Genomic DNA, 26,995 nt, shown 5'->3' with positions numbered 1-26,995 from the left:
TCAACTTCGCACTGTGGATCGCCGGATCAGCTTTCACCGTGGACGCAGCGGAGTCCAGCCCGGGGTCATCCAATGTAGTTGCCGCAAGCCCGTCTGATGCTCCTTCATCAAATCCGCCGGCCGCACCGTTCTCAAGCCCGCGGTGTGACACTGTTTCGTTGTGAAAGCGAAATGACTTTGTTTGGCCTTCCAAAAGAGGACACGACTAGAAATCAGTGGTTAAGTTGTATTTACAACACTGTTCCAGAACATTTTAACCCAAACATTCAGATGTGTCCAGCACATTTTATGGAGGACTGTTTCCTGATCCTGGAAGAGTAGACTACAATGCCGGCTGTTCTGACTCATAGACTGTAAGTAAGTTTTTTATATTTAAAGAATTTGCCACTGACGATTCAAACGCGAGTTTTGAGCAGTGTAGAGTAGCACTTGTTGTTTGTCATTTCTCCGATCACAAATGCAGACATGATTTTATGTTTAGGCGGCGCGATGCAACGCCACACGTAAAAAGACAGTATAAGTCATTATAATCCGTAATTATGTCCCCACTGGATGCAACAAACGCCTCGTTTATAATGGGTTTTAATGTTTTTGTCTCGTCGCTTCGGCCGGACAGGGCATCACAGTATGTTAAGGGGCGTAACATTTCCGTCACACGCTTGAGGTATCCGGCCAATCACAACGCACTGGATAGCTGGCCAATCAGAGCACACCTTGCTTTTCAGACCGATGAGCTTTGTAAAAATCTATGAGTTTCAGAAAGGCGGGGCATAGAGGAGAAACAATAATGTACAGTATTTGGAAAATTATGTGTTTTTTGAACCATGAATCGCATAAACATTTCATTACACCAAATACACAAAATAATGTTCTTTTTAGCAGCATCATATGACCCCTTTAATAAATTTCATAATTTAAAAGTTTAGTTCAGAAGTATCGTATCGATATCGACGATACTGCCTTGAAAAATATCGGTATCGTATCGAAAACAAAATAAGTGGTATCGCCCATCCCTAGTGTGCGCGGCTTTATGTGGAAGACAGGAGAAAAGCGCGTGCTGGAGAAGCGCGTGCAGATCAGAGGCGCGCAGTAAAGAAAGATACAAACAAACCCAGTGTTTATGATATGCTTTTCAGACTACACTTAACCTTGGCTTAATTTCAGCTATAAAGTTGTAATTACATTATCATTATAATGTGATTTGACTACTTTGATGTCTACACTTTACTAAAAGCTTATTTCAGACATGAAATTCAGCAAAACTAGTTTGTTTATGATAAAAAAAAAATACACATTTCAGCATTAGAATAATCAGAAACATCTGCAAAGTTTTAATTAGTTTACATGGTTATGACAACTAAAGATAACCTGCAGGGAACGTTCTCTCTAGGTTATGAAAAAATCTGAAAAATAACCTACAGGTTATAAAAATAAAACCTAAAAATAACCTGCAGGGAACGTTCCCAGAACGTTCTTATTTGGTTCCCAAAAAAATAACCAAATGGTAACCTAATGGGAACGTTAGGGGAACGTTCTGTGTTTGTTGGGAAAATGCTTAATGTGTAATTAAATAAGTTGCATTAATATTCTGGCCTCATCTGCATCTGCATCCGGTGCGTGAGGTGTGTACATGCTCTGGCGTAGTTTACACATGCGCCGGAAGTGATCTCTCGCACGTATACATCACTCATTGTTTACACAGTGCACAATTATTTTCAATTCTTATGCTGCTGTAAAATATTAATATATATATATATATAATTCAGCCGAAATTTCATTTAACGTATGTGCAATATTGTTTAAGTTCAGCTTAGGTCACCCTGAAGAATATTTGTCCAACCTCTCTATCACAAACGGAGGATTGAAGGACAGGACTGTGTAAGTCAGAGCACGTGATGAAGACATAACTGCATCTCTTTCTATCTGGAGGCCCAGGGACGCTTCCTGCGCTCCGCTTGCTTTTGTTTTACACTTTCCATTTTCGGAGTGCTTTATAATAACTGCGCTCATTCCTTCTCCAGCAGGCAGCCTGTCCTTGACACCACTGCACCGCTTGTGTGAGGTGGAATTAGGAAAGCAGATCTCATCCATTTCTAACTGATAATCTACTTTCTGTATGAGGTTTCTTGGATCAGCACGACCTGTTTTCATACTGTCCGATTCCCTAGAGCTGTTTCACATTACCATACCTCTCTCTTTCTCTCAAGCTCACAGGAGACCAAAGGTGTATTTATTGTTCTTTGGAAGGTATGACAAATATTTGTGTAATTCGTTTCATAACCTTTATGGGGTTTAGGTGTTCTTTTCTTTTCAGATCACTCATAAGCCTTCATATTTCAATAACAGCGCAGCAGCACAGCGTGAGTCTCAGCAAAATGAATTCCAGCACTCCGACACATCCAAGCCTCCAGGGCACAAGCATCCTTCTGACATGAGAGTGATTACAAACTCATTAAACTGAGCCCAGAGCGAGAGATGCAGACTGAGTGTTGACCCAGCTCTGTCACTGACACCCTGGCGCTGATGCTGTGAACGCCACTGCAAGTCCTTATCTACCCCAAACCTCTTGAGCGGGCAAACATTACACATCTCTAGAGGCTCCACTCGGGCTATGGGGTTTGTTAAAGGTATAGTTCTCCCACAAATTAAAATTTGCAGAAAATTTACTCACCCTCAGGCCATCCAAGATGTAGCTGAGTTTGTTTCTTCATTGGAACAAATTTGGAGAAATACAGCATTACATCCCTTGCTCACCAATAGATCCTCTGCAGTGAATGGGTGCCGTCAGAATGAGATTCCAAACAGCTGATAAAAACATCACAATAATCCACAAGTAATTCACACCACTCCAGTCCATCAATTATGTCTTGTGAAGCGAAAACCTGCATGTTTGTAAGAAACAAATTCATAATTAATATGTTTTTAACTTCAAACTATTGCATCGGGCTAAAATACAAGTCCTCTAATCATAATATTGCTTTCTTCGGTGAAAAAGTTGTCTTTTCTGAATCAGGAGAGAAATATGCACAGATCAAGCAATGTTTGCAAGAAAACAGTTCTGTTCAACACATATATGTTGGTGGATTTTGATGTGAGAGGACAACAGAGATGGACTTTTATACTTTAGGAAGTGCTAGTATGGATTATGAAGTCGTATCTTGACCAGGCACAATGATTTAAAGTTAAAAACACTTTAATGGTGCACTAGTTTCTTTTAAAGATGCAGCTTTTGGCTTCACTAGACATCAGTTGATGGATTGGAGTTGTGTGGATTACATGTGGATTATTGTGATGTTTTTATCAGCTGTTTGGACTCTCATTCTGACGGCACCCATTCACTGCAGAGGATCCATTGGTGAGCAAGTGATGTAATGCTACATTTCTCCAAATCTGCTCTGATAAAGTCACAAATTTACATCTTGATGGCCTGAGGATATGTAAGGTTTCAGGAAATTTAAATTTTTGGGTGAACTATTCCTTTAAAAGTCCTTGTGCGTCCTTGTAGTTTGACCTCTAGGGATTTTGAAACCACATTTTCTAAGTGCTAAGCTACACACCTTCACTTTAGGAAACTCTTTATTATGCACAAAGCAACCCACACTCTTTCCTATAGCACATCCTGGCCCGTGTGTAGGCTAGGAAATGGATGAGATAGGGATAGAGGCCACTTTGATTTAGACTCTGTTGAAAATATTCCCCGAGCCTCCAGTAACACAAGCTGCTCTGCTCTGCTCTGAATGTCTAATTAGACAATGAGAGGTTGAGACTGCTGCAATTATACTCCACACACAAACTCTTTCTCTCCTCACCTCTGATCTCTACTTTTAACTTTTATTAGTCTGTCTATGGCGTCTTTTTTCTGTTTCTCTTAGACATAAGTGTTAAGGCAAGCATCACTTTTCCTGTTGCTCTTAGTGCTAGGGATTTAAACAAACAATTAACCCCAAGTCTTAAGTCAGAAACAGTTTATGTAAATGCAAATGCTGAAACAGTATGAATTTCTTTCTTCTGTGGAACAAAAAAGGATATTTTGAAGAATTTAAGTCAATTAAGAAAGACATAGATGTTTGGAATGACAATAGTGTGAGTAAATGATGCCAGTATTTTTATTTTTGGGCAAACTATCACGTTAACATGCTTAAACTTTGCTGATGTGGTGGAGATAGGGTTTTCTTCAAATGTCTGTGCCATTAATTCATTTTTAACTAATTGGCTCAGCAAAACAAAACTGACAGTGTAAGATTTACATTACACCTTAACACTTTACAATAAGGTTCAACACTCCTAGCAACAAGATAGCAACACTGTGACAATCACTCGGAACACTCTAGCAATGGCATAGCAACACCCTGGCAACACACCCAGAACACTCTAGCAATGGCATAGCAACACCCTAGAAACCACCCTGAACACTCCCAGCAATGGCTTAGCACCACCCTAGAAACTACCCTGAACACTCCTAGCAATGCACAGCAATTAAGAAAGCAACACCCTAGAAACAATCCTGAAGAACAACACCCAAGAAACAACCCTGAACACTCCTAGCAACAGGAGTAGACACCCTAGAAACAATCCTGAAGAACAACACCCAAGAAACAACCCTGAACACTCCTAGCAACAGGAGTAGACACCCTAGAAACAATCCTGAAGAACAACACCCAAGAAACAACCCTGAACACTCCTAGCAACAGGAGTAGACACCCTAGAAACAATCCTGAAGAACAACACCCAAGAAACAACCCTGAACACTCCTAGCAACAGGAGTAGACACCCTAGAAACAATCCTGAAGAACAACACCCAAGAAACAACCCTGAACACTCCTAGCAACAGGAGTAGACACCCTAGAAACAATCCTGAAGAACAACACCCAAGAAACAACCCTGAACACTCCTAGCAACAGCATAGAAAAACCCTAGAAACCACCCAGAACACTCCCAGCAACAGCATAGCAACACCCTAAAAACCACCCTGAACACTCATGCAATGGCATAGCAACACCCTGAATACTCCTAGCAACAGCATAGCAACACCCGGCCTGAACACTCCTAGCAATGACATAGCAACACCCTAGTAACCACCCTGAATACTCCTAGCAACAGCACAGCAACACCCTAGAAACCACCCTGAATACTCCTAGCAACAGCATAGCAACACCCGGCCTGAACACTCCTAGCAATGGCATAGCAACACCCTAGAAACCACCCTGAACACCCCCAGCAATGGCTTAGCACCACCCTAGAAACCCCCCTGAACACTCCTAGCAATGGCATAGCAACACCCTAGAAACAACACTGAACACTCATACAATGGCATAGCAACACCCTAGAAACCACCCTGAACACTCCTAGCAACAGCATAGCAGCACCCTAAAAACCACCCAGAACACTCCCTGCAAGAGCATAGCAACACCCTGGCAACCACCCAAAACACTCCTAGCAATGGCATAGCAACACCCTAGAAACCACCCTGAACACTCATGCAGTGGCATAGCAACACCCTGGCAACCACCCAGAACATTCCCAGCAACAGCATAGCAACACCCTAGAAACCACCTTGAATACTCCTAGCAACAGCATAGCAACACCAGGCCTGAACACTCCTAGCAATGACATAGCAACACCCTAGTAACCACTCCTAGCAACAGCATAGCAACACCCTAGAAACCACCCTGAATACTCCTAGCAACGGCATAGCAACACCCTGGTCTGAACACTCCTAGCAATGGCATAGCAACACCCTGGTAACCACTCAGAACACTCCTAGCAATAGCATAGCAACACCCTAGAAACCACCTAGAAAACTCCCAGCAACCGCATAACAACACCCTGGCAATCACCCAGAACATGTCAGCACTGTTCCCGAGAGATTTGCACAGGCAAGCATCAACTTTTTCTCCAGAGAATTCGTCTGTTCTTGTATCCTCACACTGCTTCATTTAAATGCCCCATTTTTGGAAATTCACCTGTCCTTGAAAGGCTCCAGCATCCTCTGCGCTAGATTAGCCAAACATACACCAAATAACCCATCCCAACACAAAAACGGAGCCAAAACCAGACCTCTGCCAGACCTCACCCACGCGTTTGGCTCACATAATCAGTTCACCAGCTCCACGGATCCACACACACCCTCTCATAAGGCCAGGCAGAGACAGATTAGTGTGAGTGCTCCTTTTAATATAGGTTAGCAAAATTATACTCAGCAAGACCTTTTTACCCCTACAGCGGCGTAACCCAGTTTGCACATTCAGAGCTGCTCTCTTTCTCTGCAGTTCAGCATAATCCTCTGATTACACTTATGATCTGTAAAGAGGATAATAGGCTAAGATTTTGGCTCCTTGGTTCCTCCAGCTAAAGAGCGAGTCATGATGTATTAGAGCTTTAGTGATAATATTACTTTCACATGGCAGTGTTTTAGAGATCTGAGAAGGAGAGAGACTTCAAATATTTTCAAAAGTCACCATTATACAACATTATACAAACCTTTGAATAAAATGGTTAAACAGATTTCACATACATAAACCTGGCTCTAAACCTCTCTTTTGATCTAGACAAGTTTATGTAAACTATCAGAAGTTCTGTCAGTCCGCAGTGAAAAAACTGCATCTCTATATTCAACCTGTGTTGAGGGTGAAAAAAAAAAAAACATGGTTACTATACCATGGTAACCACAAATTAACCATGGTCTTGCTACACTAACCATATAGTGGTTTTTGTAGTAAAATTGTGGCTATAAAAAAACATGGTTAACTTTTAGGCTGCTATAGTAAAACCAGTTAATTTTTTTTCTCAAGGGATTTGTATTTGTGTATACTTCTTTCTTTCTTTCGTTTTTATAACTGTACCGCCTTTAAGGTTTGATGTTTTGTACCGATTAATAACATTTTTTAAAAAGATTAGCAATACACGCTCTGAAGTCCTGATCTGAATCAAAAGTTCTGAATGAACGCTCCAAAGTTCAAATCTAAATTAAATGATTCCAGATCCGCGCTCCTTATGGTTCCGATCTTAATAATGAATCATTCAATTCGCGAAATGATTCAGGAACAGCTCCGAAGTTCCGATCTGAATCAAAAGATTCATGAACCCGATCGAAATCAAAAGATTTGCGATACGTGAAGTTCCGGTCTAAATTAAATGATTTGTGAATCCGCTCCGAAGTCCCGAACTCAATCAAATGATTCTCGATCCATGCTCCGATATGAATCAAAAGATTCACAAATTCTGCTCCGTTCCTATCCAATGATTCGCAATCTGCACTCCATATTCCCAATCTTAATATTGATTCGCGAACCCTCATTTCAGATCGGGACTTCCGCCCCGCCCCGAATTCCTATCTAAATCAAAAGATTCATGATTCACGATACTTGCTTTGAAGTCCCAACCTTAATCATATTTTGCGCCGCAAAACTGCATTTAACTGCTTCGGAGTTTTGAAAAGCGCTATACGTGCTTTTTAAAATAACTACAAGGGATGTCGCAATTCGTAAATGAATGGCTCTTTTGATCTAGTGTTTGCTAGTGAATCGCTTGAACTGAATGATCGAAGTGAGTTTTAAAGGAACACGCCACTATTTTTGAAAATAGGCTCATTTTCCAACTCCCCCTAGAGTTAAACAGTTGAGTTTTACCGTTTTCTAATCGATTCAGCCGATCTCCGGGTCTGGCGGTAGCACTTTTAGCTGTAGCTTAGCATAGATCATTGAATCTGATTAGACCGTTAGCATCTCGCTCAAAAATGACCAAAGAGTTTCTATATTTTTCCTATTTAAAACTTGACTCTTCTGTAGTTACATCGTGTACTAAGACCGACGGAAAATGAAAAGTTGCGATTTTCTAGGCCGATATGGCTAGGAACTATACTCTCATTCCGGCGTAATAATCAAATAACTTTGCTGCCGTACCATATGATATTACACAGCGCCTGAAAATAGGCTTATTGGACGTTATTAAAATCGCAACTTTTCTTTTTCCGTCAGTCTTAGTACACGATGTAACTACAGAAGAGTCAAGTTATTTTTCCATTCCAAAGATAAAATTCAACCCAAATCTACGAACATATTCAGGTAACTAGTGAAAACACTCCATTAAGATGACTAGCTGCACCTCAAAATATGTTAGCTAAATGGAAACATTGTACATTATGATTGAGTTTTTAGCCTGATTCATTAAATAGTTAGACCACTGCAGTTCAGTTGATGACAGTTCAATAGGGTTGAAAGCATCCACTCATCTCATACTATTGAAATAAATGTTACATTTATCAGTATAGGCTATTGTAATAAATATTTGAGAAATTATTGTTGTGTCTGATTGTATTAGTGGCTACAGACACACATATTTAATTGTTTGATCAAACATTGCTATGGGGACAATTAGTCGTTAGGGACATGTCAAGTCTCTCTAAATTCTAAGCCCTTGTATCAATATGCCTAATTATGTTCTTGAATCAAATAAAGACCAGTCTCAATTTAATATGCACAAAAAATGTCAACAGGAGACTCTGAAATTGCCAAATGTAAAATTACTAAAATAACTTATATGCACAACGCTTAGGCTATCTGCCAATCACAAAACTACAAAATAATAATAATAATAATAGACAGCGACTGAAATGATCTTCAAAAATAAAGTTTGCATGGCGTCTGCAAGATTTAATAACCATGGCCTGGCGAAAAAAACATGAACGCTGAAAAGTAAGTGCGGATGAAAATTGAACACGCCCAAGTCTCCGCACAGGAGCAACGGAACATTCCCACGCTTGTCCAAAAACTGCACACATCAAGTTACACTTTTACTCTAGCACATTAACATAATGAGTAAACACAACTACTATTAATTAGCACAACAATTAACGCGCTGAGGTGCATGTGCGTGACCCCATTAATGCACCTGATCCTGCGCGTAAATCTGGGCGAGGACACTCACAGCTCCAAACTCCAACCGCACTGAGATCAGTGGTCAGATTTCATACAGCACGATAAGAATGTGTTAAAAAAATAAATATTTATGTAGGAATTAAAAATCACTTAATGTCAATTTGCATAAGTGCTCAAAACATTCAAAAATTCAGACCTTGCTGCCGAAATAACGCACGCAAACCAATAAAACTTGACATTTCTGCACACAGCGCGTGTGTAAATAACTGCACACTGTCGCGGAATTCATTCTCAAACGTGTTTGTTTTGCACTGCAGACCATGTGCTGCATGCAAACAGAGCAGCTCCTCAATGCAACATCCAATCAATGCAACTGTTTCATTCGAAGCGCCTCGCGATCACAACATCTGCATCTTTATCTGCCCGTTTCTAAATACCTGCGAGGATGCTGGAGTCTCTGCCATCCACGTGCGTCCCACTGCATCATTTCACGAGCATCTTTAGTCCTTCATCGAGCTGCACGACTGTCTTCTGCTCATCGATCCCAGATCATCATAATCATCGCCTGTTCTTCAACACACACCCGTGTTTACACAGCATGCTGTAATGCCAGCCCCTCTACACCCTCCATCTGCAAGGGCTGGAGACTTTATCCTGACTTGATCTACACACAGGGACCAAACCAATCACATTTCATCCACATTTAGTGGCTTGTGTCTCGTTTAACCCGTTCAGTGCCACAGTACTGGGAAACAAATATATAGTGAATATCTATCTGTCTATATAAATATATAACATGTATACAAAAACCTTTTATTCTTTATTTTATTGAATTAAACCAATACTTAAATAAAAACCATCATAATATAAAATGTGCCAACATATATACATATATATATATATATACACACATTTCTAAATAATTTCTTACATTTAAGAAATTATTAGTGATTATGGATTTTTGAAAATTACCTTTCATGCAGTGTGTAACACAGCTCTAAGTGAATGAAAACATCCTGCAAAGTTTTAAATCTGAGTGCACTGTGTATAAAGTTATTGTCTCCCAAAAGAAAGAGTTGACTCTGAATCATTAAAACGAGTCATTTTAAAAACGAATCCTAAGCCATTTCATGTTGAAGTCAACATGAAACATTAGCATAATGCCGCCCACTTGTTGGTCTGAATGAAGATGCAAATTCATTCTTTGCCACTAGGTGCCACTTTGGAGTGGTAAAAATAGTGGTTTCCCCGGTAATGCTGTACACAAAGCAGCACTGCGCTTACAAACACTGCTTTATCACGCATGATGAAATGGAAATGAGACCAATCACCGCAGATTAGCGTCACGCAAATGAGGGGTTTGGAAAAAATTAATCGTTGAGCGAATCTTTTGGGAGTCGTTGAGCAAGTAAAGTAAAAATAAATGCATATTATAAGACAATGAAAGTGTTTTTTGACCTTGCATGATATGTCAACCTGTTATACAGTGGGTACGGAAAGTATTCAGACCCCCTTACATTTTTCACTCTTTGTTATATTGCAGCCATTTGCTAAAATCATTTAAGTAAATTTTTTTTCCTCATTAATGTACACACAGCACCCCATATTGACAGAAAAACACAGAATTGTTGACATTTTTGCAGATTTATTAAAGAAAAACTGAAATATCACATGGTCCTAAGTATTCAGACCCTGATTTTAGCAAATGGCTGCAATATAACAGAGTGAAAAATTTAAGGGGGTCTGAATACTTTCCGTACCCACTGTATATAATAAGGTTCCTACAGAAACAGAGATGTCAAAATAGCACAATGAAACTGTAAATTGTTATGCATCGGCTGTGTTATTAATTCTGAGCTTGATGCCTGATTACTGACCCTTCTCTGGCATCTCAAGGGTTAAACCGCAGCCATAATCCATAAAGCCTTGTTGGAGATTATGAATCGGTGGATAAATCAGCTTCCCATTCAATATCTCTGCTTGACTTTGATCTGTTAATGGTTTCCGTCCTCAACACGGGCCTGAAATCCTGCACAAAAATTCAAAAGCTGACGTCATAATACAAAATAATTTAAAAGAATAAGAAAACGTAACAATGAAATGATAAAATCAAGTCACTTTTAATGCAAAGTTTTCTATATTTGACAGACTTCGGCACTCTGTAACTGGCAGATTCGTTGAAAGCACACACGCGCTAAAATAGGAGGATATGAATATCAGACTGACTGAATGCGAAAGCCTGATATCAGACAGAAGGCCCCTGGGGTCACTTCCGTATGGAAACAAAGCAGCTCATTCAGATCGATGCACAACACTATGAATGAGACTCTCTCTCGCTGCATAACCCATAGGAACTGACTGCAGGTGTCCCCAAGAGTCACAGCAAATATAGAAATATACATTTTTGTCTTCCATAGTAGAAACTGTAAAGTCTTTGAATAAAGAAGAAAAGACTCAAAATGATCCATTCATAAGTATCTGCTGTTATCTACACGTGCCGCTAAATTAAGAGAATGAGGCCCTCTGGTGGAATACTCTTGAAATGACAAAGAACGATACTTACATCAGGGGTTTCAAATAATGTGATCATCCTCTTGCTAGGAAACTTTTCCCAAAATATAAAGCCTCCTGTATATTTTCATGCATAAAGGCCAAATTATACTGAGAGGCAAAAACATCAAGCATTATATTATACATGTAGTTTTTGAATAAATAATTGCATTTTATTTCACCACTGTACTAAAGACAAAACAAATTATTAAAAATTGTTCTGGAAATGTACATAAGTTGAGAGCATATCTAATACATGTTTGTTAACTCAATATTAGAGAACTGCTGGATGCATAAACATTTTCAATTCAATCTGAATTTATATTTATATACCGCTTTGTACAGCATGTCCTTGACATTCGGTTTTTAACTAAATTAAAATTTACTTCACCTTTTAATGTCTTACTGTTACAAATGCTGTCAGCTGAATTATCATAAATTCGGACAAGTCAAATTCATCACATTAAATCATAATTAATTGCAAGTTACCACATCAAAATAAAATACATAATACAAATTTTTTTTTTTTTGTCCTTCCTAAATTTTTCATGGACTAAAGGTTTGAAAACCCCTGCATTACATCATGGATCAAGAATGATTCTGATTGTCACAAAAAAAAAAAAAAAAAAAAAAAAAAAGAGCAGAATTGTCTGTATATAAGAAAAAAGAAACCTTTATTTTACGCACCCTTCATAAAAATCTTACTTTACAGCGTTTCAAAAACTGAACTCGTGGTTAAACAGATCAAAAGAGCAAGATAGGATTTACAATACAGAGATGCACTCAGAAACACCTCTAGCTTGCATCCTCTATTTATAAATAATTTCAGACTTTTATGTATATTTTACAGCTTATTTTGTACAGATCTCCAGGGGTAGAGGTAAAAAAAAATCAGCTTTAAACATTTTAATTCAAATCATTCAGGAATGAAAAACAAAACGGTGCACTGAAATAAAAACTAGTCAAATGTTAACTGCATTGATTCATCTCCTAGGCAGAATTACAATATAGGTAAACCGTATAAAGGCCGATCAGTGAAATGTCCTCTGGTCGGATGTCTACTGTAGGCTGGGAATAATACACACAACAGCAAAAATGCACACAGATGCACTGCGGATTGCTGTGCCATTAGTTGCACTTTATCATGCGTAACACAATTCAGTCACATGAAAGCAGGTGTGATTACCAACAGGACAAAAAAAGACCAGAGTGCAACTTCCGTTGCATAAAAATACTCACGTGATGAGAATCCTGGAAAAAAAAAAGATGTAAAACCACACATTATGAAAGATAGTGTGCTTGCTTTGGGGTAAAAATTAAATACAGTATATATAAATAAATAAAAAACAGACTATTTTTAAAGGTTGAATGATTTTGGTTTAAAATTGACTTCAAACTACTTTAAGTTTGAACGTACAACCCCAAATTTAGCACAACAAAGGCAGTTCAGAACACAGAAACAGGAAGCCCGTTCTTGCCACAGAACAAAAAAATTAATACGTAACTGTGACTTTATCTCACAATTCAGCCTTTTTTTCCATCAGAATTGAGAGACTAACTCAGAATTCTAATGTTCTTCCTTGCAATTCCAAGTTTACATCTCGGAATTCATTTTCACTCTAAATTCTGAGTTTACATCTCACAATTCTGTTTTACTGTTTCCGCCACAATTCTATTTTCTTGCAATAGCGAGTTTATATTCCACAATTCGGACTTCTCCGAATTTTGTGTTCATATCTTGCAATTACAAGAAAAATCATCTGAATTATGATATATGCACAACAAAAAGTTGTAATTACTTTTTTTTTTTTTATCCCATGGCGGAAACAAGCTTCTATGCATTTCATCGTACTACAGTAACCTTACAATAAACTACAATAAGGGCACCTGGTTGGTTTAAGGTTTAAATTGGTCCATAAAATGATTGAGAGGTAGTTTAAATGAGAACTTTAAATGAGAACTGAATGTATTTATGTCCTAATCCCAACTGGAGAGCAACGGAAAGAAGGGATTTTGGAAAAACTCAGTGTTTCGCAAGTCCTTTTTTGAAGGTTGTGTCACTAACTTCTAAAAAGAAAACAAAAAAAAGAAGCACCATTTTAGATGTTGATTCATCATGAGGTCAGAAACAGCTCTGACTGCACTATAAGAACTGGTGGAAGTGTCTCTCGAACTACTTGCAGATGTTCAAAAACTTTCTCAGTGTAAATTCTCCATTCAACCCTCCACAGGCTGTGCGCATTTCGGACACTGTTCCTCATCCTTGGGAATGAGCAAATCGCACAGAGCCGCTCGCACGCTCATCCTGGGCTCCCACGGCGAACCCACGTGGAAGTTCTGGTAGCCCTGACACACTCCCAGCCCCTCCAAGTCCAGCAAGAGCGACACCACGTCATCGACCGTCTCGAGGCAGGTGGGGTGGCGCGAGTAGACTGCATGCATCAGCAGCAGAGGCTGGTTCTGAACGCTTACCTGGTAGAAGAAGCCCTTCTCGATCTGGACCACCGTGTCAGCCATGGTGGAGAGTTTGGAGCACTGCAGGAGCTGGAGGACGGGGCCTTTGGCCATGACGCCCACCCAGTGAGCGGGCAGCACTGTCTGGCCTAGGGAAGTGAACAGCTCCATCAGGCCTTGGTCTCGGTCGCAGTCGTTCTCTCCTCCCGCCAGACTGAAGATCTGAGTGATCTACGAAAGCAGACATGACATTTGCATGGTGTGACATGGTTGGTAGCTGTTGACTGCGCTGAAGGCATCATAATCAATAAGGGTTCGATTGTTTGTTTTTTTTAAGTATACAACGGACGATTTAGACCAGGGGTTTCAAACTAAGTTCCTGGAGGGCCGGAGCCCTGCAGAGTTTAGATTCAACCCTAATTAAACACACCTGATCCAACTAATCAAGTCCTTCAGGCTTATTTGAAAATGGCATGTTTTGTGTGTTGGGCTCCGGCCCTCCAGGAACTGAGTTTGACACCCCTGATTTAGACACTGTTGGGCACTTAAAAAAATGTCTGAATTTCACTGTATACGATAACAAAAAATATCAAACCATAAAACCAAAAGAATATTAAAAAAATATCAAGAAAGAAAATATGAACGGGTGATTTTTAGTGGATGTATGAGGTGAGTTCTCAAGTTTACAAAGGTATAAGAATAACCAAAGGTGTAAAAAAAAAAAAATCACATCAACTATGAAGTCCTGGGCTCCCACGGCGAACCCACGTGGAAGTTCTGGTAGCCCTGACACACTCCCAGCCCCTCCAAGTCCAGCAAGAGCGACACCACGTCATCGACCGTCTCGAGGCAGGTGGGGTGGCGCGAGTAGACTGCATGCATCAGCAGCAGAGGCTGGTTCTGAACGCTTACCTGGTAGAAGAAGCCCTTCTCGATCTGGACCACCGTGTCAGCCATGGTGGAGAGTTTGGAGCACTGCAGGAGCTGGAGGACGGGGCCTTTGGCCATGACGCCCACCCAGTGAGCGGGCAGCACTGTCTGGCCTAGGGAAGTGAACAGCTCCATCAGGCCTTGGTCTCGGTCGCAGTCGTTCTCTCCTCCCGCCAGACTGAAGATCTGAGTGATCTACGAAAGCAGACATGACATTTGCATGGTGTGACATGGTTGGTAGCTGTTGACTGCGCTGAAGGCATCATAATCAATAAGGGTTCGATTGTTTGTTTTTTTTAAGTATACAACGGACGATTTAGACCAGGGGTTTCAAACTAAGTTCCTGGAGGGCCGGAGCCCTGCAGAGTTTAGATTCAACCCTAATTAAACACACCTGATCCAACTAATCAAGTCCTTCAGGCTTATTTGAAAATGGCATGTTTTGTGTGTTGGGCTCCGGCCCTCCAGGAACTGAGTTTGACACCCCTGATTTAGACACTTTTGGGCACTTAAAAAAATGTCTGAATTTCACTGTATACGATAACAAAAAATATCAAACCATAAAACCAAAAGAATATAAAAAAAATATCAAGAAAGAAAATATGAACGGGTGATTTTTAGTGGATGTATGAGGTGAGTTCTCAAGTTTACAAAGGTATAAGAATAACCAAAGGTGTTTATGTATATTTTACAGCTTATTTTGTACAGATCTCCAGGGGTAGAGGTTAAAAAAAATCAGCTTTAAACATTTTAATTCAAATCATTCAGGAATGAAAAACAAAACGGTGCACTGAAATAAAAACTAGTCAAATGTTAACTGCATTGATTCATCTCCTAGGCAGAATTACAATATAGGTAAACCGTATAAAGGCCGATCAGTGAAATGTCCTCTGGTCGGATGTCTACTGTAGGCTGGGAATAATACACACAACAGCAAAAATGCACACAGATGCACTGCGGATTGCTGTGCCATTAGTTGCACTTTATCATGCGTAACACAATTCAGTCACATGAAAGCAGGTGTGATTACCAACAGGACAAAAAAAGACCAGAGTGCAACTTCCGTTGCATAAAAATACTCACGTGATGAGAATCCTGGAAAAAAAAAAGATGTAAAACCACACATTATGAAAGATAGTGTGCTTGCTTTGGGGTAAAAATTAAATACAGTATATATAAATAAATAAAAAACAGACTATTTTTAAAGGTTGAATGATTTTGGTTTAAAATTGACTTCAAACTACTTTAAGTTTGAACGTACAACCCCAAATTTAGCACAACAAAGGCAGTTCAGAACACAGAAACAGGAAGCCCGTTCTTGCCACAGAACAAAAAAATTAATACGTAACTGTGACTTTATCTCACAATTCAGCCTTTTTTTCCATCAGAATTGAGAGACTAACTCAGAATTCTAATGTTCTTCCTTGCAATTCCAAGTTTACATCTCGGAATTCATTTTCACTCTAAATTCTGAGTTTACATCTCACAATTCTGTTTTACTGTTTCCGCCACAATTCTATTTTCTTGCAATAGCGAGTTTATATTCCACAATTCGGACTTCTCCGAATTTTGAGTTCATATCTTGCAATTACAAGAAAAATCATCTGAATTATGATATATGCACAACAAAAAGTTGTAATTACTTTTTTTTTTTTTATCCCATGGCGGAAACAAGCTTCTATGCATTTCATCGTACTACAGTAACCTTACAATAAACTACAATAAGGGCACCTGGTTGGTTTAAGGTTTAAATTGGTCCATAAAATGATTGAGAGGTAGTTTAAATGAGAACTTTAAATGAGAACTGAATGTATTTATGTCCTAATCCCAACTGGAGAGCAACGGAAAGAAGGGATTTTGGAAAAACTCAGTGTTTCGCAAGTCCTTTTTTGAAGGTTGTGTCACTAACTTCTAAAAAGAAAACAAAAAAAAGAAGCACCATTTTAGATGTTGATTCATCATGAGGTCAGAAACAGCTCTGACTGCACTATAAGAACTGGTGGAAGTGTCTCTCGAACTACTTGCAGATGTTCAAAAACTTTCTCAGTGTAAATTCTCCATTCAACCCTCCACAGGCTGTGCGCATTTCGGACACTGTTCCTCATCCTTGGGAATGAGCAAATCGCACAGAGCCGCTCGCACGCTCATCCTGGGCTCCCACGGCGAACCCACGTGGAAGTTCTGGTAGCCCTGACACACTCCCAGCCCCTCCAAGTCCAGCAAGAGCGACACCACGTCATCGACCGTCTCGAGGCAGGTGGGGTGGCGCGAGTAGACTGCATGCATCAGCAGCAGAGGCTGGTTCTGAACGCTTACCTGGTAGAAGAAGCCCTTCTCGATCTGGACCACCGTGTCAGCCATGGTGGAGAGTTTGGAGCACTGCAGGAGCTGGAGGACGGGGCCTTTGGCCATGACGCCCACCCAGTGAGCGGGCAGCACTGTCTGGCCTAGGGAAGTGAACAGCTCCATCAGGCCTTGGTCTCGGTCGCAGTCGTTCTCTCCTCCCGCCAGACTGAAGATCTGAGTGATCTACGAAAGCAGACATGACATTTGCATGGTGTGACATGGTTGGTAGCTGTTGACTGCGCTGAAGGCATCATAATCAATAAGGGTTCGATTGTTTGTTTTTTTTAAGTATACAACGGACGATTTAGACCAGGGGTTTCAAACTAAGTTCCTGGAGGGCCGGAGCCCTGCAGAGTTTAGATTCAACCCTAATTAAACACACCTGATCCAACTAATCAAGTCCTTCAGGCTTATTTGAAAATGGCATGTTTTGTGTGTTGGGCTCCGGCCCTCCAGGAACTGAGTTTGACACCCCTGATTTAGACACTGTTGGGCACTTAAAAAAATGTCTGAATTTCACTGTATACGATAACAAAAAATATCAAACCATAAAACCAAAAGAATATTAAAAAAATATCAAGAAAGAAAATATGAACGGGTGATTTTTAGTGGATGTATGAGGTGAGTTCTCAAGTTTACAAAGGTATAAGAATAACCAAAGGTGTAAAAAAAAAAAAAAATCACATCAACTATGAAGATGATCCACTAATAAACAGGGGTGCACATACATTTTTTCTCATAAGAGAACCTGGTGATTTGGTTTGGTCCTCACACTGCACATAGAGTGACATATGCTGTGTCCCAATGTGCCTACTTATACTACGCCCTTAAAGTATGTACTTTGACAGGCCAGAGAGAGTGTACTTTTTCTTCACCAATCATCTTGTCACAGTTAACATGCTCCACATTTCATTTAATTTAACTTCACTTCCAACCGTACTGGAGAGAAAAGAAGTAGCTTGTTGATCTGCCAGTCCTCCGGCCCTCCGGTTGATCTGCAAACTTTCACTTGTCCTCCCATACAGCAAAACGCTTAATGTGGCATAATAACGGATGATAAAGACAATTCAGTAGCCTATATGTCTTGTTGTTGACTCAAAGTATGTACAGAACAGCAAATATGAACGTGCATTATGAAATGCATTAAGTGATTTTAAAAGGATCAACTCCGTACAGACAAGCAGACGAGCCCAGAACGCAATGCGTTAAATTGCACGTTAAACATTTTCCTTCCACAGAAAATCATTATAAATAAAACCTGTAATGTAACTTAATGGACAAAGACAATGATATAAAAGAGCTGTAGACAGTTTATTCTATATGGAAAAACACTTAACGCAAAACTGTGCGTGTTGCATTTATTCTGGGCTCACCTGCTTGCCTGTATATTAGTTATGTAGGCTATATTTTAATAATCAAGAGCATTGAGTTTGGTCTTTATCATCTTAGTCCATTATGCCACATTTTGTGGTAAGAGGAAAATACTATATACATATTCATTATATTAATAAACTGTATATTGAATTTGATATTTTAATAGCATCTTACATTACACCACAGTGGCGATTGCAAGTGACATTGTAATTTAGTTTCTTTTGTCTCGTCTTCACCACCTGGCTACTGTTGTAAAATGTTGAGAGATTCAAACAAAAAGTAATCAATAAATAGAACAAAATAAAAAAGCCTGCAAGTGACGTCTCTAGCGGAAGTGCAAGTGTCTGAGAATGCAAGTCTGAGAATGCACATCATGTATTTAAGAAAAAATTAGTTTGACCCAAAACTCGAAAAGGAGGGTAAAAAAAATAAAATAAATAAATAATCATAATAATAATAATAATAATAATAATAATAATATATACATATATATATATATAAATATAAATTAAATAATAAAAAATAATACTGTAAAAAATTAGTCAGTAATATTTAAAGAATTATTTATAGAAATTAAGGTGATAAAATGTAATAAAAAATTATTCAAATGTAAGGTATAAAAGTAATAAATTAGTTATAGGAATTAATGAAAGAAATTAATACATTCGTTCAGCAAACATGCATGTAACTGATCAAAATTGACAGTAAAGACTTTTATAATGTTACAAATCATTTCTATTTAAAATAAATGCTGTTTTTTTTTACTTTCTATTCATCAAAGAATCCTGAAAAATGTATCATGATTTCCACAAAACATTTTGATCAAATAAATGCAGCATTGGGGACCAGAAGAACCATTAAAACCTTTGAACAGTACTGTTTTCAGTAGCAGTGAATCCAGACTCACCACCGGCGTGGGCTCCAGTTGAAATTCTGACACATGCTGTTCTGTGTTCTGAGGTTCTTCTGTGTAATGTGATGGTGGTGAACCCACTCTCACCATCTCAATCTGAAGAAAACCGTTCTGAGTCACATCGTCCCCCATCGGCAGAGAGCTGATAACCTCACCCATCGGCACTGGATTGCTGTTACACAGAGGTACTGATCCAAGCATATGAGGTGCTGCCGGCACACCTGACACGTTGTAGTATAATCCCTGTGAAACACAAATATCCCCTTTCAATGGCCACCAACACAAACCATACATAACTGGATGTAGCTAAATTGAACTTCCTCTGGAAAAACTGCCGACTGGCTGAAAAGGACCCCCCCCCCAATAATAAAAAGCATAAATACTTCAAATTTGGCAAGGCAACATGCACTCACCGTCCTCCCATACTTACAATGAGAAGCGCTTATCAATAAAAGAGAAGCTTTAAGCGTAACACTTTACAGGTTTCATTGGTTAACATTAGTTAACCTGAACTAACAATGAAAAATACTTGTAAAGCATTTATTTCTCTCAGTTCATAATAATGGCAACCTTTACATTATTAAAATCCAAAGTTTTTTTCTGTTAATGTTAATGAATGGACCTCAGCTAACATGAATTAACAATGAACAGTTATACTAACTAAGATGAACAAATCCTGTAACAAATGTTTTGCTCATTGTTAGTTAATATTAGTTAATGCATGAATTAACATTAACTAATTAACCGTATTGTAAAGCGTTACCGCTTTAAGGGCTCCCTGCAGTTCCTCGCTAAAATAAAATTGGTTTAATGTTTAAAAACAAACATTTTAAGACGACCATTAATAGTAGTATTGTAAAAACAGTTTGGCCAAATTGTGCAGCCCTACAAACAAGCACAGCAAACCTGGATGTGTGTTATATTTTTTGAAACATAACTGAAATTTTTATCAGAAAAATCACAACATTTCTTTCTTCCCAAATAATGCAGTCCTAATACGTAAAAAAACACCTGCCAAACGCATAAAATGTAAATACAAGTACTCATTCTGTTTCTTATTTTTAAATAAAAGTGTTTCTAGTTTGTTTATTTTAAGGCTTTTAACTCTTTATTCTAGATTTGTTAATGCCTATGAAACTAATTTCAGAACCAAGGCTAGAAAATGATGTAGAAAATCTTACCTGAGCACTTAGTCCAGAGGTGTTTGAGTACATCTCATTAGACACCATCACTGGCCTCTCACTGCCCAAAATATCAGGATCCTAGAAAAATAGTTAACAAAACACTCAGCAAGATAATATAACATTAAATACATTCATGAAAATTAATTCAAATTTCTGGATTGAATTACATGGTTGATGGTGACTTTGGTGTAATGCTGCAATCTCCTCATATTGAAATAACCATATTACTGACAACTCATAAAAACCATTAACTTCATTGTTAATCCCATATCCACAAGCTGGAAACAAGTTGTGAAATCAATGGCAGTTCTGACGTCTCTCACCGTTGTGATGCCATGTGACCAAAATGGGGGCAGTTTCAACACACATTTATATAATGGCATTTTATTATAGCCACAGTTCTATACCCTTACTTGTTCCTAAACAAGCAGTTAGTTGTGAATGAATGTAGTGAGAAAATTTACCGTCATCAACAACAAATTAGCACATGGGCCCATTTCGCTATCCCGTAGAAACGAATCATTTAGTTTAACAGCTCAAGAGCTGTGAGCTTGTAATTCTGGTAATTCCGTCTCGAGGTGAAAGCAACATAAAACTACACCGTTTTAATGACTGGTTGTGCAACATTTAAAAATCAGAAACCTCCTCTGTGATGGACAGTTCGTCATCATCAATCACGGCCTCAACGAACGCATCTTCTTCATCTTCCTTAAAAGTGTAATTCCATTTCCTCCTTCCTCCCTTCCTGCCATTCATCTTATAATGCCTCAAGTCGTCTTCATCATCATCCTTTACAGACACTTCGTCCTCATCCTCCCAGGGGTTGCTTCCGAATTTCCTTTTTCTTGGTCTCCCGCGTCTCTTGAGCTTGGGCTTCACATTTTTCCTTCTTCGTGGAAGGGATGGATTTAGCATTCCCTGCATGATACGAGAAAACAAGAAACATCTTGCCAAATGCATCTTGCATATGTGGTCAGGTGATAACCTTACTCTTGAGTGATGCCATTAGATGTTAATCACATAAATACATACATTTGCTCTTTGACCATGAAGCTTTGACTGAAACTTGCACTGACGTAAGCGACATTTCTGCCTTTTCTTGTTACTGCCACCAAACTTGGGCTTGTCCATGCAGAAGTCGCATTTGCCACAGTCGTCTTCACGAAGACACGCATCACACTGTCGGCACATCCTGCGATTGCGTTTCTTTGCAGCCTGAAATCAAGTGTAGACAGAGAAAATTTGTAACGATTGTTAGATGTGAGTAGACCTTAAAAACAAAGTGGTTTTATGAGTTCAGCAATAACCAGGAAATGTCCCAATTAATATGTTTTAACCATGTAAAGTCTGACATATTAAATCAGCTGATAATAGTCAGAAAATTAAATATTTTTGAAATGGAACAGTTTATTGAGCCTTTAGCCAAAAAATAAAATACAAAAATTATTTTTCAAGTATCAAAAGCTGATACATCAGGCTTTTATGGTTTTATATATCAATATGGAGCTCATAAAACAAAAATATGCAATTTGGTGCAATTGCTGATATTTATATGAAATTCTGGTAGCTTGGAATGTAAATCAAGGAGATCTTATAACAGTATAGCAGACTACTTACATAAAATGCATATAAATATCAGCTGTCGCTCTATATCTTGCAATAATATGTCATAGTTAGATTATATTTAGCCTAAATGCTTATTTTTATGATCAAAGTTCTATGTTTGCTGTGAGGGGAAACATAATCCAATACAATACAATGATGACTGAGAGACAAATAAACGTTCCTCAAAAGCTTGATGATCATATTTCATACTCACATTTTAACATGATTTTTCTTAGAAATTGATGTATGGTTAATCAAGTAAACCCAATTATTACTAATAACCTTACATCTAGTTTATTAAATTCTACAAAGATTTTCAGCAGATATCATAAAAGATATAAAAAAGTCTATCACAACTTGAAAATGGACATTTTTACAATTATACTAAAAGGCCCCTCACTTGCTAAAAAGGTATGAACTATCAATCAGATGACAGAAGAACACATGTGGAAGATTGTCTACAAGAGGTTAGAGGTTAGAGATTGTGATGCTGAACCACTCACCCAGTCATCCTCATCGTCATCACCATCAGGGACAAAATCCTAAAAAACACATACAACAAAAACCTGGATCAGTATTTTAAGCACTGAATATGTTGCAACAGTGGTGAAATGTGTAATGTCTGCACTATAAGCAGCACAAACTGAATCCGCCAGTCTCATAAATGGATAGTTATACACTGAACTGATTTACACTGTAAAGGCTTGAAGTATGCAATAGATGAGGGAAATAAAGGATTTAGCTACATAAAGCATGTACACTCACCGTTTTTACCCTTTTCTTGCATTTGGGATGTTGTTTCTGCAGGAGACAGAGTGACATTATGTTAATGGTGTGAAGTAGTTCAGCTACTGACAGATTATTTGATGATCTTTGGCAATGCTTTTGTGTATGCTGCAGTTTCATGTGTCAGCCTAAAAATGTTATCAATGTGTCCATATTATGTTATATGATTATTATTACCAGCATTTGTTTTCTTGGATGTTTTGTTTTCCCAACCTCCCACTGATCCTGCCCCACCTTGAAAATAATAATAAAAAAATAAAAATAAAAATAAACATACAAAAGCATAAAAAATTATGCAAAGGAAATATGATAAACAGAAGTGTTATATTCAACAGAATTAGAAATAAAGGGAAATAATGTTACTAGAAAATAATAATCAAGAAAATAAAAGAATGAGTAAAGAATGCTACCAAAGTAATCCAAGGATAATCTGGACTTTGTTACTAGCTACTTATGGTGAGCAAACAACTATTTTGGCTCATATATTGAGAGCAGAAAAAAGGTAAACTAGGTTGTTTTAGCTCATATATTATAACGCAAAAGTATCGCCAAAGCCTTGTACCTCTCATACAGCTAACATGAACACAGACAAAGCAATACTGCTTCACTTCCACTTCACAACACCAAAAAAATTAAAAAAAATATTTCAACCTCCTATGTCCATTAACAAAAAACAATATAGCATTGAGACATAGGAAAAAGCATCCTCTTTACATAGGAAATACATAAAAATGATACAAATTTGCTAAATATATTTAAAATATATATATTTTTATTAAAATATGAAACATATTTAAATATTACAATTTAAATGATTAAAATATAAGACATATTTAGTATATGCATATATAAAACGTATGCATATACTAAATATTACAATTTAAATGATTAAAATATAAGACATATTTAGTATATGCATATATAAAACGTATGCATATACTAAACTGTAAAAAACTAAATTGGGATATTTAAAGAAACAATACTACTATATCAAAAACAGAAAATGTGTACTGCATTTATTACATGTGTGACACAAAACAATTTTGTCAACACTGTCATCTGTCAACACAGGGTGTCAGATGTTGCATTTCTCCAACAGATGGACCTAAAAATCCGTTTAAAACGGTCATATACTTTCAATTGATTCATCTTTCAAAAGTCAAGTGTCAGTATACAGTATATGATACATTTTAGACATGACAGAACACATTATTTTTATCTGTTGGTGACGTTCAAAGATGGAAAAAAAAACAGAGGAAGCAGGATCAAAACATGTTTAACAGATGAATCCAAAATTATGTTTGGCACATGAACTTCCCGTTTTATCCCAGCCTTAAGAATCAGTGACAGAATGTAAGGAAAAGCAGGCCTGACAGCTCTTGCGATGACTATTTAATGCTACATACCTTCCTAAACACAATATTTGGAGGAGAGTGCTTCTTCTCTGCTGCAGAAACGAGAAATCAAGACAACACAAATCACACAAACATCAAACTTATCCTCTGCTGTTTGCTGAAATGAGGAGTGTAATTACAAATTCCCATACGTTTAGTCCTGTAGCATCTGTAGCACAATGTGTCTCCGATCTTCTGAGCAGAAAATGGGCCGCCACAGCTTTCACATTTACTAAAGAAAGACAAACAACTTTGATTTTATGAAGGTAAATTTAAGACTTTTTGAGACCTTTTTTTAGACCAAGAAAATACATTTTAAAGAATAAATTGAAGGGAGTATATGTCAACAAGTTCTCTAAAAATAAATATCAAGGGTCCACAAAATGAGTTGTATTCACAACTCCTCAAAGTTTGAAAACACTACTTTAACCAGATATTCACTGCCAGTGTTGGGGGTTACACATTACAAGTAATCAGATCACTTTAAGTAACTAGTTAAGTAAAGCATTACTTTTAAATGTACAAGAAAATATGTAGAGTTACTTTTTCAAATAAGTAACGCAGATTACTTTGTTTTATTCACTGACACTTCTCCTGTCCCTGCGTTGAGAGAAATTATGACTAGACATTCCATCAGCTGGAGACCTCACTCTTGGTGTCAAAGGGCCTTTACAGTTGTCATTATTATTAAAAATAAACAAGAAAGCAACAGCCCAGGTGAGAAAAAGTAATGCAAAAGTAACAATGCATTACTTTCCATAAAAAGTAACTATGTAACGCAATTAGTTACGCAATATTGTAATGAGTTACTTTTAAAAGTAACTTTCCCCAATACTGTTCATTATTTAATTAATTTTTCAAAAACAACTGCTTATTAACACTTGCAGAATATCTCTCCTCCCAACCTAGAACCTATACCCTAAAATAAGGAAATAATTTTAATGCACCATCTGATCAAACTGCAACAAAATAAAAATAAAAGATTTTCTACCTCAGTATTTTTGTCTTATTTTCCAGTGTAAATGTCTGATCAAAATTGAGTTTAAGATTAAAACAAGAATAAATACCAGCCAATGGGCTCAGAAAAATCAACTTAATTCAAGGGGAAAACAAGTTGTTGTTAATTTTGCTTCTCAGAAAACAAGACATACTTTCTTTAATTTGCATCCCAAGTAAATGTATCTTCATTTAAGGATGTTTAGATATTTATATTGGAAAACAAGACAAAATAAGGAGAAAGATATTAGGGTAAATCCGTGTATCATTCGATCATTCGTTTTTTGATTTAATATTGAAAGTAGAAAAATTAGAAAACGGCTCCTTTTTCGTTTTGTAGTTTTTTTCCAAAAAACGAAAATTCAGCTTAAATTTTTGTTTTTCGTTCATGGGTGGAAAAATTTATAAATAGCTTGAATATTCGATTTCTAAATGTGGGAGGGCATTAAACGCCCCTTTCTGCTGATTGGTCAGCCGAAGATCAAACCATACCATCATCAGTTCTTCCGCAGTATCACGCAGCAGAATAATAGTCCTCCACTGCTGCAGTTGTACGGATAACCCATTTTATAAATTTCATATTTTTCTCATCAAACAGACTAATGAATAGCTCGACACACTCGTACAGCAGCAGAGTCTAGACAGGGCTTTCTTCTGTGTAGACCAGCGGTTCTTAAAGTGATAGGGGGTCCGAGAAATAATTTGCTATAACCTAAAGTATTTCCAGACTGTAAAGTTGCTTTTTTTTATCATGATACATCGGCCTACTGTGATTTATTCCAAAGTGACTTATATGATGCATTTAACGTCAAATAATCTAAATGAAGCCTTTTAAAAGACAAGTATTCGCTGTGGTTCATGTTTGTGGCATGCGCCACAAAGATGCTCAAGGAGACCGAGACGCGCTAAAGCAGCGCATTCTGTTGTTCTCTTTATTTTTCAAAGGCATGACATTTTGTAGTTATTTTGAAAGTAACATTACACAATTAAAAAAATATACAGAGTATTAAGTTATTTCCCCTTGATGGGGAAAAAAATCCACGTGAACGTCAATCAGTACTCAATATTAATTTAAACTGCTTTAAATATGACTGCTGCTTATTTCCTGTGCACTTCTGCGCTTGACTGTAGTCGCGTCTGTCTGCTTATTGAGTTTATTTAACCCATCGCAATTTATTGGAACTGTGTGAACTAGAGTGACTACTCACCTTAATGTTGTTCTAAAGGCTTATTACTTAATAACACAAAAATGTCCTGCTCGCACTTGCCAATTTAATGTTAGAGAATGGTGACTTTAGGTTTTGTTTTTTGTTTTTATGCGGATGCATATCTGTCGTAAAATAATCATATGCATCTCGTGGCGTATAAGGTATACTGAGGGTGTGGTGAGAAACAAACCGAAATGGCAAGTTATTATATTTTATGAAAATCTTGCGTTGCAGTGCGAGTGCGCAGCAGCTCACGCCGCGCACAAGTGCATATCGTTTTGAGATATCAATAATAATCAATTTTAATAAAACACAAGACTACATTATAAAACTCTAACAGTAGGCTATTTAATATCTGTTGTTCTCCGGTTGTCAGTCA

At 37.9% G+C, this 26,995-nt stretch overlaps 1 protein-coding gene across 1 annotated transcript in view; it reads right to left on the bottom strand.

The window, feature by feature from the left end:
• Window positions 1–15,499: 15,499 nt before the first annotated feature.
• Window positions 15,500–26,995, bottom strand: part of LOC107552163 (uncharacterized) — a 17,135-nt gene continuing 5,639 nt past the window's right edge. The window contains exons 5-14 of the mRNA XM_016233991.1: window positions 24,565–24,662; window positions 24,425–24,465; window positions 23,196–23,252; window positions 22,998–23,033; window positions 22,736–22,774; window positions 21,660–21,842; window positions 21,270–21,545; window positions 20,625–20,705; window positions 19,438–19,686; window positions 15,500–17,339 (exon numbers count right to left, since the gene is read on the bottom strand). Coding sequence (XP_016089477.1) covers window positions 16,872–17,339; window positions 19,438–19,686; window positions 20,625–20,705; window positions 21,270–21,545; window positions 21,660–21,842; window positions 22,736–22,774; window positions 22,998–23,033; window positions 23,196–23,252; window positions 24,425–24,465; window positions 24,565–24,662 — 1,528 coding nt within the window. The 3' untranslated portion in view covers window positions 15,500–16,871. The remainder of the gene's footprint in view (window positions 17,340–19,437; window positions 19,687–20,624; window positions 20,706–21,269; window positions 21,546–21,659; window positions 21,843–22,735; window positions 22,775–22,997; window positions 23,034–23,195; window positions 23,253–24,424; window positions 24,466–24,564; window positions 24,663–26,995) is intronic.

Source organism: Sinocyclocheilus grahami, unplaced genomic scaffold (genome assembly GCF_001515645.1).
Source record: "Sinocyclocheilus grahami isolate Dianchi unplaced genomic scaffold, SAMN03320097.WGS_v1.1 scaffold442.1, whole genome shotgun sequence".
Classification (NCBI taxonomy): domain Eukaryota; kingdom Metazoa; phylum Chordata; class Actinopteri; order Cypriniformes; family Cyprinidae; genus Sinocyclocheilus; species Sinocyclocheilus grahami.
Note: the sequence above shows the minus strand (reverse complement) of the source record. Positions and strands in the feature narration are given on the sequence as shown.